We start from the raw sequence: 14535 nt of genomic DNA, 5'->3' as shown, positions 1-14535 counted from the left end.
TTAAGAAGCATGTATTCTGGCCGGGCACAGTGCCTCATGCCTGTAATCCCAGCACTTTAGGAGGCCGAGGTGGGTGGATCGCTTAAGGCCAGGAGTTTAAGACCAGCCTGGCCAACATGGCAAAACCCCGTCTCTACTAAAAATACAAAAATTAGCCAGATGTAGTGGTGGATACCTGTAATCCCAGCTACTCAGGAGGGTGAATCACTTGAACCTGGGAAGCGGAGGTTGCAGTGAGCGGAGATAACGCCACTGCACTCCAGCCTGGGCAACAGAGCGAGACTCCGTTAAAAAAAAAAAAAAAAAATAGCATCATGTATTCTACATTCCTGTTTGAACCTAGCCAGATTTGTCTACCTTTTGTTTAGCCGCCTATCAAAAAAAAAAAAAAAAAAAAAAGAATTAAAAACTGTATAATAAATAGAGCATTCATGTAGGGAATTAGCCATTAGCTACTTAATAAGTAATTAAATATCATTTGATGACTGGGCACAGTGGCTCACGCCTGTAATCCTGGCACTTTGGGAGGCTGAGGCAGGCAGATCACTTGAGCCCCGGAGTTCAAGACCAGCCTGGGCAACATGGCAAAACCCCGTCTCTACAAAAAATTAGCCAGGTGTAGTGGCCCATGCCTGTGGTTCCAGCTACTCCAGAGGCTGAGGTGGGAGGGTCACTTGACCAGGGGAGGCAGAGGAGCCAAGATCTTGCCACTGCACTCCAGCCTCGGTGACAGAGAGACCCTGTCTCAAAGGAAAAAAAAATTGTTTGGTAATATCCTAAACCTTTCTCTATGTAAGCTTTTGCTAGAAAACACTATAGTGCTTTTCATATACCTGATTTTTAACATCATGTTTTGCCACAAATCCCTGACAGGTACCATTATTTGACAGACCCTTAAATACCATTAAGATACTGCATAGAATCAGCACTGTTATATTTGGGATGCTATTCTTATATGTGCTTGATCCTACAAACTTACCATACAATATGATGGTCACATCTTCTGAACAAGAGACTTACTAGATACTTCGCTGTCAACTCAAAGTCAGTATGAAATAAATGTGTACAAGATGACAGTGTTTCCTAGAACAATACCTAATCCTAATCAAGACAATCAAAAAAGTGTACTAGGTTACAGAAGTGCATTCATCATTTATGGAAAGCCTACTGTGTTTCAGGCAAAGGACTCAAAAATGAGTAAGACATAGGTCCTTCAGAGCAGGAATCATGTCTTGGATCCTGCTGATACAAAAGGTAGATTCTCATTATGCATTTATATCAAAAGCCTGAATGATGAATACATGAGCTTGAGGTACTTAGGAAATAAAGCTGTGAGTACTTGGAAACCAATTAGATATAAGGGGTTGGAGACAGAGTTAAAGGCTAGAAGAATGACTAAATGATGATACCATTAATAAAGATAAGCACCTCAGAAGAATGAAAAGAAATATGATTTCAGTTTGGGGCACACCTTGAGTTTGAGGTGCTTACAGAATTAACAGACAGACAGGGCCAAAGGCAATTGGAAATACCATTTAGGAGCCCAAATCAGAGTTGGGAGATACAGATAAAGGAGTCAACAGTAGAAGCTGTGGGAATGCTGAAAATTCCAAGAAAAGAAATAAAGCAAGGACCAAAATGAAACTTTAAAATACAAATAAGAAAAAAGAAAAAGATTTGTAAATAACTTGCAATCAGGTAAACCAATTGAAAGAGTTTCTCCACATGGATTCTACACATGGATTCTATGAGTAGCCATCACTGTGGTTTTTTAAGTAGCAATGTAAAAATTCAAAAAGGTTATACACCTATGGCTAGCATACCATTACACCTATGGCTAACATACAATCTAAATTTCTTAGGAAAATCCTCTGATTTCAAATATTCTCTCCTACTGTCCCCATAAAGGATGGAAGTATACTGGAATTCAGTGTTCAAATTACAATTTCCACAACATCTCTTGGACCCTAAAATGGAATACAACTTTTTTCACATTATGTCATTTGTAGAATGGACAATACCAATTATTGCAAAGGAATATTTAAAGATTAAATGAGTATATATGTGTAAAGTGCTCTGAATAGTACCTGATACATACTAAGCACTAGTGTTAACCAAAATTATTTTTCACTCCCCACTCCCCAATAAAAATATCGTATTACGGCTGGGTGTGGTGGCTCACACCTGTAATCCCAGCACTTTTGGAGGCCAACGTGGGAGGATCACCTGAGGTCAGGAGTTTGAGACCAGCCTGGCCAACATGGTGAAACCCAGTCTCTACTAAAAATACAAAAATTAGCCCCACGTGGTGACACATGCCTGTAATCCCAACTACTCGGGAGGCAGAGACAGGAGAATCACTTGAACCTGGGAGGTGGAGGTTGCACTGAGCCGAGATCATGCCATTGCACTCCAGTCTGGGTGACAGAGCGAGACTTGGTCTCAAAATAAATAAATAAATAAATAAATGGTATTACATGTACAGCAGAAAATTGATCACATGGCTATCATGATGACCCTTTCCAAATCTTTCCCCAAAATTAATTTCAAATGATCTGTCCATATGTGTCATTTCTCAGACTATTTGAAGGGTTTTGGTCATCTCCACAAATTTTACATTATGAACAAATCAGAGGAATTATGTGCTTATACCACAATAAAGGGCCAGGAAGAATATTTATATTACTGCTAGTCATTATTTAGTCTTGAGAAACTTCCTCAAACTAAATATTAAAGTGGCAAACAACCTTTTTGTACTGTCTTTTGTGCCTATACATGACTTGCCTTTAAAAGAATACAAAGTAGAGCCGGGTGCAGTGGCTCACGCCTGTAAAACCAGCACTTTGGGAGGCCGAGGCGGGCGGATTGCCTGAGCTCAGGAGTTCACGACCAGCCTGGGCAACATGGTGAAACCCCGTCCCTACTAAAATACAAAAAAAAAAAAAATTAAAATTAAAAAGTAGAGGTCTAAGGTGTCCAAAATCAGATACTTGATGGTACTTGCAGATAATGACTACTTTTAAATGTTCCAGAACCCTATGTCAAATTCATTGGTTATACTATCTTACCAACAAATCCTTTGAGCTTTCTTTCCTCCCAAATTATAAGTATCTAAAATCCTTAATTCCCAAGGTCATCCCATAACATCACATCTCTTTTCATCTACTCCAACCCGTAAATGTTCTATTAACTGTCTACCTCTTAATCTATCTATGGTGCAAATTTCCCAATGCTAAACTCTCTCTTTCATTTCCTTATCCCTGAAAATTTCAGTACCTCTAATAGAACACTGCTAAATAAACTGCATTCCACTTACTCATTAATATCAAGAACCTGCAGCTCTGTCATGTAATGAAACCAAACAAATTGAGCAAACATTTCAAACAGACTTTTGGTTACCATTCTTTAATAAGGACTAATAAGATGTAAATGTGGTGATTAATTTAGCATGTTTCCTCATCTGTAAAACTGGTGGTTTAAAATATTCTTTAAATTATCTCCCAACTCCAAAAGTCTACAATTCTGACTTAAAGTCTTAATTTATTCAATCTACTATCAATCCTACCCAGAGCATTTTCCTAAATTCCAAAAACTCAGAAATCACAGATTTCTAAGTCCTAGGTAAGGTTGTCATACGCCAAAGGAAAACTCAGTTAAGTGTGAAATTCCTACTAAATAACTTCCATAAATAAACAAACAAAACCTACCTTGCAAGGAATTTGAGTAACTAAAATGAACACTAGGCAAACAACTATAAAGAAACAAAAAGCTTACAACATATATTATGCATGGTAGAAAGAGCAGGGGACTGGGAATCAAGGAGCTGCTCCTAGGGGCAGTTCTGCCAAAAGCTATACTTTAAGCAAATGGTAAAATCTGAATATGATGGAATTGGACTAGATAATCTCAAGAATCCCTGCCAAATCAAAATGATTTTAAAGTCTCCTTTGACTTAAAAATCCAAAATCGATACAAAATTCCACAAAAGTGAAGTCAGAGGCATTACTGCACACAATTGACAACAACGGCTTAAACCTCTGCTAAATGAAATAATGGAATTTAGGATATGCATTATTCTGGGGAAGTAGATAGCAAAGGATTTAGGGGCTGTATAGCCTTTTAGTTGTCTGATATTTGAGTAGACCTTGCCTTTCATTTGTTTCTCTTTAATTCTTCATCATAAACTATAAAAACTAAGTGACCAACATAAACTTTAAGTCACAATTTTCTCAAATGAGAAAAACGTATTTATGAGGGCCCAGAAAACACTAAAGATTCTCTCCCTGGATTTGAATAGGACCTTTCCTAAAACATAACATTGATATACAATTATGATTATGGTGCTGTGAATTCTCAACCAGATTACTCACTTTTTAGATTATTCTCAGCAAAATTTTAATCCAAGTTGGCTTCCTCCTGCTACCCAGAGTATTTCTTTGTCACCACCTTCTACCACTAGTAAGCATTTTTTTAATATTAGCCTAAATAAAACACAATCAGAAAAATAAACCTATAAAAACATGATAAAATGCATTCCAAATAAAATGTTTGGAACATTTAGCATTTTGGGATAATATGATTGGAATGGAAGAGAGGTCTTTATAGTGAATGTTCTATTTTGATAGATAAATTATATCTAAACATTGTATCAGAGAGCTATGGACACTTAAGGATAATCTACTGTAAAGGTCTTGAGACCACACACTCTAATCAGAAAGAACTTCATAATGTATCTTGCTCAAGTTAAGTCAATTTTAAAACCATATATTTAAGCCATTATATGCATCAGTTTATTGTTCATTCATAAAACTAATTTTATAAGCACATAAATTGTAAATTTCTGTTACAGTTAATGTTTCATTACCACTGTGAGAGGAGATCCTTAAAAAACAATAGTAAGTCCTACTGGTATAAGTCCTTTTTGATTATTCTTCTCAAACCAGTAAAGTTTTGACACTAGGCACGATTATTTTATCACTTTGTATGTATGTTTTAGAAAAAAAAAGTGAATATATCCACTCCACTCTGTTCTTTAGGAAAAAAGTAGCTTTTCCAAGTACAAGAGATCAACTAACTTGATTATCTTTTTTAGGCAATGATTGAACTTTTCATTTCACAGAGCATAATCCATCATTTTTTAAATTTGGTTCCTTAGATTATAAAGCTAAAGATGCTAACTCTTATGTAAAATTTTTTACATAAAAGTTGTTACTGTTTCTTTTTTTATTCTAAGGAATATCAAACTAACTACATTTATAATCTTTGCGAAAGTTTTCAAATCTCATTCATTTTTATGATTCCAATTCCACTTGAGATTCTAGGAGAAAACCTGTGAATGCTCACTACATACTGAAGATTAGAAAAAAATCTAGTAAGTTCACTAAACTGCAATTAGGATTTGGACCCAATGCAAATGTGCACAACATAAAATTTCCTATACATTCTATAGATGTAGGAAGTTTATTAATTATATTATTTTGTAAATATATATTATGTATTTAATTTGATTTAATCACATTACATAGGTTGAATTTGGGGGTTGCTTTTAAAGTGTTGAGAGTTTAGTGTTTATTTTTGTAATCCAACAACTTTATCCAAAAATGCAGAAAATTTTTCTGGCTGGCCAGGAGGATAACATTTCAGTGTTGATAAGTCCATTGACTGTAACAGCCCAGGAAGCATGCTAAAACAAAAGAAGAAAAATATTAGGTAACATGGGAGAAAATTCCATACTTCATCTGCTGCCCACTGATGACTGAATCTAACTTCCAAGAATATAGTGGTACTTCTAAAAACTGCACGTGAATTTTTATATATTTTAATAAGTATACATACTAGGATTATTAAAGCAATACAAAGAGTACTATAAAATGTCAATATAAATTCAGCAGACACCTTATCTCCTATGTCAACTGATATATTTCAGAAATGATATTTCATGAAAAATGTCTTCACATGGCTTTGTAATACTTCTCAGGACTGGGCATATTTAAACTGAAGCACAATTCATTCATGAAAACAGAATTTAAAAATTGAAACCAAAAGTAATAGCTGCCAGACAAGATAATAAGCTGGGGAAACTACTAGACCATGCATGAAGATTGTGAAATAATCTTTGCCAGTAATTTACTATCATAACTTCATATACAATTAAACAATATACCACACCACCATGTATGCTGGAAATAACGTTTTAAACATAGAACTATTACATCGGAAATTTATTTAAACCAATCGCTTAAATTAGAACAAACATACTACCCCCCAGCCTAGGTCTGGGGAAAATAAATGATTTACCTAAAATGAAAATATAACCAATTATTGGCTGGGTGCGGTGGCTCATGCCTGTAATCCCAGCACTTTGGGAGGCCAAGGCAGGCGGATCACCTAAGGTCAGGAGTTTGAGATCAGCCTGACCAACATGGAGAAACCCCGTCTCTACTAAATATACAAAATTAGGCCGGGCATGGTGGTGCATGCCTGTAATCCCAGCTATTTGGGAGAATTGCTTGAACCTGGGAGGTGGAGGTTGAGGTGAGCCGAGATCGCACCATTGCACTCCAGCCTGGGCAACAAGAGCGAAACTCCGTCTCAAAAAAAGAAAAGAAAATATAACCAATGAATTACTGATTCTTTCTTACTGCTTAATGCTTTTATGTGACTTTCTTGAAATTAATATAGAAAAAAAGACATTTAAAACTGTAAAAAAAAAAAATAAAATAAATTGGAGACTTGTACAGTTTCCTTCCTTTTCAGCATGAGTAAAAAGTCAGGATATGTTTATGAAATCAATGTTTTCCTTTTAATGTACTAACACAAAATCAAAGCTGATTTAACATTTAGAATGAAAATACTAATTAAAAGTATCTGGAAAAAACTGACTTGCATAAAGCAGTTAGGAAGATAAGTTTATTCCTCTTTAATCTAGCTTCTCTCCTGACTCACTAAATAGTTCAAGACTGGCTTCTATATTACACAGCCACCCTGACATTCCCTCTTCTCCAACATTATAGTGATAAGGACACCAACAATTTTACTCCTGAAATAATCAATGAATCTGCCTCCTCTCAGTAAGAACAGGAGTCTTTGTCTGTTTTGTTCACTGATGTATACCAAGTGCCTAGAACAATGCCTGGCACATAGAAGGTACTCAATAAATATTTAATGAATGAATAAGTATTTACTGAGTGCCTAAGAGACAGAAGCAGTAAAACTAAAAGAAAAATTATGCTCCAGCCAGTTTCTTCTCAGGTTTTTTATTTTAAAATTAATTTCATTTTACTGTAATGTAAATAAATATATATATACACATACATAGTAATTCTATGAGGCATTTACTTCTTGAAACATCAAACTAGGATAGGTTTTAAAGTCAAACAAGTGGGAATTACTGACCTGGCCCTTTGGCAAGCTTCTAGTGTCTCAAGGAAGAACTAATAGAAAACAAACAAGTAATTTTCTTCATCCTTCTATTACGATGATCAGTTCCTGTTGAATTCTAATATACTTGTAGAAAATAATACTCCTTACCATAATTTCTCTGCTTAAAATACTTCAATGGCTTGTCAATAAACATGAATAAAATCAGAACTCTTACATAAGCTACCCCCACCCAACTTCATCTTCTGTTATATTCCCTTGCTCACTATGCTCCTGCAACACTAATCTTCCCTCTGTTCCTCAAGCACACCAAGCTCCAAGTTCATTCCTTACTTAGGCTTTTGCACTTGCTGTTCCTTCTGCCTCTAAATCTTCACATGACTGGCTCTTCCTTGTATTTCGGGTCTCAGATCAAAATGTTAGGTACTCTGCCAAGCCTTCTCTGACAATTCTAATCAGTCTTCACCCCAGCTACCACATTACCCTGTCTTACTTTCTTCATAGTACATTTCACCACATGAAATACCTTGATCATTTATTTGTGAACTTGTTTATTATCAATTTTCCACCACTAGAATGTAAGCACCATAAGAACAGGGACTTTATCTCATGTTTACTACTGTATCCACAGCACCTAAAACAGTGCCTTTTATATATTGGGTGTAACTGAATAAATGAAAAAGTAAATATAATTTAGGGATTTTAGTGGATTTACTATAGGCAAAACTTTTAACTAAAATGAGCAAATTGTCTTCCTTGAATAATGAAAATCTAAATAATGAACTCAAAATTTAGAACTCCAAAATTAGTGTCTTGGAGACATGCATGCCTAAATAAACACACATACACACACTCTCTCAGATATTCACATATGCAAAGAAACAGCCACAGATACACATAGAAATACAACACAGAGATTGCAAAATGGGAGACAAACAAATGGGAGGATTTTACAGCTGAGAAAATCAAAAGGTTTGGTAACTGGGAGAAGGTAAGAGGCAGAAGAGACAGATGGGTTAGGTAGGTGGATAAGAGGAAGTGCAAGGGACGAATCAAGGCAAGAGATAAAAATAATCAGTCTCTAGCATACCTGCAGGTACAATAGAAGAGATGACCCTCTTTGTGTAGCTGCTTTGCCAGTTCCAGCTGATGATTGTTCATCAACTTTTCGTTTATAACCACTACGAGTGGCTTTCCTTTTTCCAGAGTCTCCAAACAGCTTCCTGCACCTACAAATATAAATCAAATTTGTTTAACACAATTTGAAATAAGTTAAGGTCCCCACGAAGCTTTATAGCTAGAACTCAAAAGTTAAAAAACTTAAGTTGACAGAACTACAAACTAGGTCTTTCAATTATACATTCAAAATGACAAGAGTATAGTTATCAGTTGCTCTCTAATAAAAAGTGCTAGAAACTTTATTTGAAAAATACATTACTTTATCACTGATGATGACATTATGGCCTATGATTCAGTGCTATGCTACTTGCTCTCTAGTACCAATGACCCTCAACTTACGATGGGGTATAGCCTTGTGACGGGGTATAACCCCATCATAAGTTGAAAACAGGCTGGGTGCAGTGGCTTATGCCTACAGTCCCAACGCTTTGGGAGGCTGAGGTGGGAGGATCGCTTGAGCCCAGGAGTTCAAGACCACTCTCTGCAACATAGAGAGACCTTGTCTCTACTAAAAAATCAAAATAAAAACAAAAACAATAAGGCATGGTGGTTGTGGTCCCAGCCACTGGGGAGCCTGAGGCGGAAGGACTGCTTGAGCCCAAGAGTTGGAGCTTGAAGTGAGCTATGATTGCACCACTGCACCCCGTCTTGGGTGACAGAGTGAGAACCCACCTCAAAAAAAAAGGAAAAAAAAAAGCAGTTGAAAAGATTCTAAGTAGAAAATGCATTTAATACACCTAACCCACCACACATCACAGCTTAGCCTAGCCTACCTTAAACGTGCTCAGAACACACTTACATTAGCCTGTGGTTGGGCAAAATCATCTAACACAAAACCTATTTTATGATAAAGTGTTGACTATCTCATGCCATTTATTGAATACTCCAAGTGTAAAACAGAATGGTTGTATGGGTACTCGAAGAGCAGTTTCTACTGAATGTGTATGTGTATTGCTTTCACACCACCATAAAGTTGAAAAACTCACACCACCATAAAGTTGAAAAACTCTAAGTGAAACCATTGTACGTTGGGCCATCTGGAGTATGCTTTGGGCATGGCCTTGAATCCAAATAAGATCCAGGTTTGACATACTGTATGTGAAACTATACTTCATTTCTATTCAACCCCAAGTAGAAAAGCAAGCCTACAATAGAGACAGACAGGCATCAATGATGAAAAACCTTGACCACTTCTTATGGGTTTACATGTGAGGTGCTATCCCAGAAATAGTCAAGGATAGATCTCCATGAATATGCAAATATAGAATATTAGGATCAATTCAATTTTGAAATGTAAAATCATCTAACTATTTTAAATGAGAGCAAGGAGATTGATAAGTGAGTAGATAAGTCCTTTTTGGGTATCTTATGCTAGGGTGGTTAGTTAACAACATTAACTCCGGAGGGGTGCAGTGGATCATGCCTGTAATCCTAGCACTTTGAGAGGCCGAGGCAGGTGGAATGCCTGAGCTCAGGAGTTTGAGACCAGCCTGGGCAACACGGTGAAACCCCGTCTCTACTAAAATACAAAGAAAAAAAAATTAGCCGGGGCGTGGTAGTGTGCACCTGTAATCTCAGCTACTGGGGAGGCTGAGACAGGAGAATCGCTTGAACCCGGGAGGCGGAGGTTGCAGTGAGCCGAGATAGCGTCACTGCATTCCAGCCTGGGTGACAGAGCGAAACTCCGTCCCAGAAAAAAAAAAAAAAAAATAGAAAGAAAGAAAAGAAAGGAAAGGAAAAGAAAAGAAAAAAAGAACATAAACTCCAGCACCAGATTGTTATCTGTCCACCACTTCCCGGCTGGACAAATTACTTAACCACTCTTGTGTCTCAGTTTCCTCATGTGTAAAATGGAGATACTAACAGTACTTAGTTCACAGGATTGTTTAAAAAAGTAAAGTTAATATACACAAAGCATTCAGAGCAGTGCCAAAGGCTCTGTTACCTCCTAGGAGATACATTTTTAATCACGAATCTGTTGGTAATGTCTATTTCTAAAGACTTTTCTCTCCTCAAACTAGACTTTAAAAAAAAAAAAAAGGAAAAAACGAAACACCTTCCTTCACAACAGTCAAAACTCCCCAAAAATTGCATTGCTCCCCAAAAGCAGTTCTTCTGAATGCACTAGAAGTCTAATTAACCAGACCATCAGGGCGGTCCTCTGAAGAGGAAACAATTTACACAGTATGTAGCTGTTACTATTTTTGACTGGATTCATTTCACTCACATTCAACAGAAATGTAAACAATCTTACAATCCCAATTTCTCCATGACCAATCCAACCAATCAACAGGCAGAACACTCCTTTAGATCTAAGCCCAAGTACTAATGTCAAGTTGACAATTTATTACACTTCACCGGGTAAATTATTTTGCTCCTCTGTGTCTAGGGTTTTTTATTGTAAAGGTGGACTACAGTGGTTAATTTCCCATTCTTCTCACCCCAAAATACTAAGTTCTCTCCAATAAAGTTCTCAGTTGTCATATTCAAATAAGTTGTGTATTCAAAAAGGGCTACAGTGAGTTCAGCTAGCGATTTTATTTTACCTCGAAAAGGTTCAAGTGTCAGTTCCTTCTTGGAGGGAGAGCATCAGGATAAAAAGCTAATGGATGCTGGGCTTAATACCTAGGTGATGCATGGCACACGTTTACCTTTGTAACAAGCCCGCACATCCTGCACATGTACCCCCAGAATACCCCAGAACTTAAAAAAAATTAAAATTAAAAGACCCAACCCTGAGATTCTTAGGCACCTTTACCTGCGTGACTAATAACAAGATCTGCTTTCTGAATGTCTTCTTTCAAGGAATCCTTGTACCTGTAAACATCCAGAGTAAACGACTCAGTACTGAAGGGTTCAGGTACCACCGTTCCTCTACCAATTTGCAGGATAAGTCGGTTGTAACCAAGGCTCTCGATTTTCTGAAAGAGGAAATCAGAACATGAGGGCCTTTTAAACTGGCTACGTAAAACAGAGCAGGAACCACCACCACTACTAAAGTTTGACGTTAACATCGGAGCACGGCCGCCAAAGAGCCTACCTGTGGCCGATTTCACTTAGTTTTCAAAACTATTTTCTGGTCCGGGGCCCGACGAGGAACCTCCTAAGCACTCATGAATCTAAGCGACCCAGCTCGCAGAGTCCCGCGAAAGCCACAGCAGGAAAAGACTTTGGAAAAGGAGTCGCAAACTCGGGGGGAACCCAGGGACTACCCGTTCTGCCTCACTTGATCAACTGCGAGAACCGGCAGCCCTGAGGGGACGACGCGCGCTGAGGAGAGAAACCGCGCGGGCTCCGGCCAAGTGCTGAGGGGAAGGATCCGGGCTCTGAGGCGAGCTCGGCTGGCTCAGACGCCGGCGCCGACGCGCGGTCCACAAGGGGGCCTGAGGAAAAACTGCCGAGCCCGGTGGAAAACCCGAGCTCGGAGGGGCGGAGCCGTTGGAAGGAGGGGCGGAGGACGCGGAGGCGGAGAATAGAGCGCGGGGGCAGCCCGGGAAAGGAGCTGAAGAAATGAGGGAGAGGAGCGGCCGGGGTAATGGGAAGAGGAAACAGGCAACCCCGAGTAGCCGGGTAGCTGGAGAAGGGCCCCGCCGGGCGTGGGCAGGAGCCAGCTAAGGGGCAGCGGCACCTGTGGTAGAGTTGCGGGGGTTTCTTTCCGAGCGCGACGGTCAGGCAAGGCTAACGCGGCTGGCAGTATGGCCGGAGATGGCGGGTGGCGAGCCAAGCCGCCGCCTGCTCGCCTCCCTCACTCACTTGCAGACTGTCGGGCGCCGACACACACGCAATGAGGTCGTCAAAGCTGGTGGTCCCTACGGTAACAAACACGCACTTCATGGCGCGGGTTCCTCAAGCCCTGATCGCAAGGGCCGGATATGACGCAACTGAGGCCACGCACGTTGCAGTGGCTGCCTTCTGTGAGGGAGGCGGAAATCCGTAATGGCCGCCAGGGGGCGGCGGGGCCCTGGGCTGTGTCACCGGTTGGGTGGGGCAAAAGACTATTGGTGGCCTAGGTACCAGCCACTGTTCTAAGCCCTTTATGTGTTCTAAGCCAGCTCTTGAGACCCCTCACTATAAGGGAATGGGGAATTGCCAAATGTAATTAACTTTTTCAAAACTGGTGGGTAAAAAAAAAAAACATCATACCCTAAGCATTGAGTTGGTGTCATTGCGTGGGTACCACAATCTTTTAATGACAGACAAGTTTGAGATTTTTTTGGTTGCTGCCAGGTTTTGTCAAGATACATTTGAGAGATGGTTTTACTTCGAGTTGGCTAAGGGGATATGAAAAATAAAAGTGCCTTGCCAGGCACGGTGGCTATAATCCCAAGCTACTGGGAAGAATCACTTGAGCCCAGGAGTTTAAGACTAGCCTGGGCAACATAGCAAAACCCTTGTCTCTAAAAATATTATTTTTTAGGCCAGGTGCCATCGCTCAAGTATGTAATCCCAGCACTTTGGGAGGCCAAGGCAGGTATATTATTGAGGTCAGAAGTTCCAGACCAGCGTGGGCAACATGGTGAATCCTGTCTCTCCTAAAAATACAAAAATTAGCCGGGCGTGGTGGCAGGCTCCTGTAATCCCAGCTACTCAGGAGGGTGAGGCACGACAATTGCTTGAGCCCAGGAGACAGAGGTTTCAGTGAGCCCGAGATCCTGCCATTGCACTCCAGCCTGGGTGACACAGAATGAGACCCTGTCTCAAACAAAAAAAATTTAATTAGCCGGGGGTGGGAGCACCCACCTGTGGTCCTAGCTAGTCAGAAGGCTGAGGCTGCAGTGAGCCATGATCACACCACTGCACTGCAGCCTGGACGACAGTGAGACCCCGTCTCGAAAAAATAAAAAAACTAAAAATAAAAGGCATCTTATAAGGTATGGGGTCTTGCTCTGTTGCCCAGGCTTGATTCTAACTCCTGGGCTCAAGCAGTCCTCCTGTGGCAGGCCACGTCTCAATAACGGAGGCCTCCATGACAACTGTTTCAGTACTGAGTGGTGAAGTTAATATTAAAAGCTAAAAAAAGCCAGTGCCCTTATACAAAGGCTGGAATGTAACTAAAGCCCACCAAGAGTTTTGCCTAGGCCTTTCCTGGGCCCTAAAGCATGACAAAATAACAAAGGAAGTCTTAACATGACCCATTTAGGATTAAACAAGTTTTTTTGTGGGTCTGAAGAAACTCCCCAGGCCTCCACAAACAAGTTTGTTGGGAGTCCGAAGGAACTCCCCAAACCTCTGTGATTTAGCAGGAGACAAGATAAGGGTAATCACGCCAGCACCTGGACTCATTTAGATTTTTTTTTTTTTTTTGAGACGGAGTCTCGCTCTGTCACCCAGGTTGGAGTGCAGTGACACAATCTCGGCTCACTGCAAGCTCCGCCTCCCGGGTTCACGCCATTCTCCTGCCTCAGCCTCTCGAGTAGCTGGGAATACAGGCACCCACCACCACGCCCGGCTAATTTGTTGTATTTTTAGTAGCGACGGGGTTTCACCATGTTAGCCAGGATGGTCTCGAACTCCTGACCTCATGATCCGCCCGCCTTGGCCTCCCAAAGTGCTGGCATTACAGGCGTGAGCCACCGCACCTTGCCGGACCCATTTAGATTAAGTAAATTTACTGAGGCTCCAGAGGAAGATCTTCAAGATTCAGACCTTATTTATAGATTAAAAGAAGTTAATCACTTATGTCTTTAGATGAATGCACACTTACACGTAGACATATAGCCTAGAAGGTATATAAGCTCTGGAAAACATCGTGATTTTGAGTTGGTTTGGTGATAATATCCAGGCCTTTTCCCTGTAAACAGTTACAGAAATAAAAACTCTCTTCCTCCCCAGTTTATCTGCATCTTGTTATTAGGTCACGAGAAATAGCAGCCCCACCCTCAGTTTGGTCCGAGAGCACTCCCGCCTCCGCCTCCACCTCCCAAGTAGCTGGGACTACAGGTGCATCAAAAGTGGCTTTTAGAAAATCACTGTAAC

The 14535-nt window shown here is 40.0% G+C and overlaps 1 protein-coding gene and 1 pseudogene across 11 annotated transcripts in view; one reads left to right on the top strand and one right to left on the bottom strand.

The window, feature by feature from the left end:
• Window positions 1-12478, bottom strand: part of ALG13 (ALG13 UDP-N-acetylglucosaminyltransferase subunit) — an 84994-nt gene extending 72516 nt beyond the window's left edge. For 2 of the 11 annotated variants that reach the window (XM_063703058.1, XM_063703060.1), the window contains exons 1-4: window positions 12313-12411; window positions 11318-11376; window positions 8471-8609; window positions 4371-4481 (exon numbers count right to left, since the gene is read on the bottom strand). Coding sequence is in view for 8 of the 11 variants with exons in the window: in XM_004064720.4 (XP_004064768.1) it covers window positions 5569-5683; window positions 8471-8609; window positions 11318-11480; window positions 12313-12393 (498 nt within the window). In the remaining 3 variants the exon portion in view is untranslated. Of the gene's footprint in view, window positions 1-4370; window positions 4482-4767; window positions 5684-7395; window positions 7434-8470; window positions 8610-11317; window positions 11481-12187 lie in introns of those variants that run through there. The other 9 variants (XM_019019586.4, XM_019019588.3, XM_055376980.2 and 6 more) reach the window with 7 other exon arrangements.
• LOC101148336 (large ribosomal subunit protein eL20-like) overlaps window positions 12432-14535 on the top strand; it is a 54236-nt pseudogene continuing 52132 nt past the window's right edge.

This window comes from Gorilla gorilla, chromosome X, assembly GCF_029281585.2.
Source record: "Gorilla gorilla gorilla isolate KB3781 chromosome X, NHGRI_mGorGor1-v2.1_pri, whole genome shotgun sequence".
Classification (NCBI taxonomy): Eukaryota; Metazoa; Chordata; class Mammalia; order Primates; family Hominidae; genus Gorilla; species Gorilla gorilla.
This window is presented reverse-complemented; position numbering and strand designations above follow the sequence as displayed.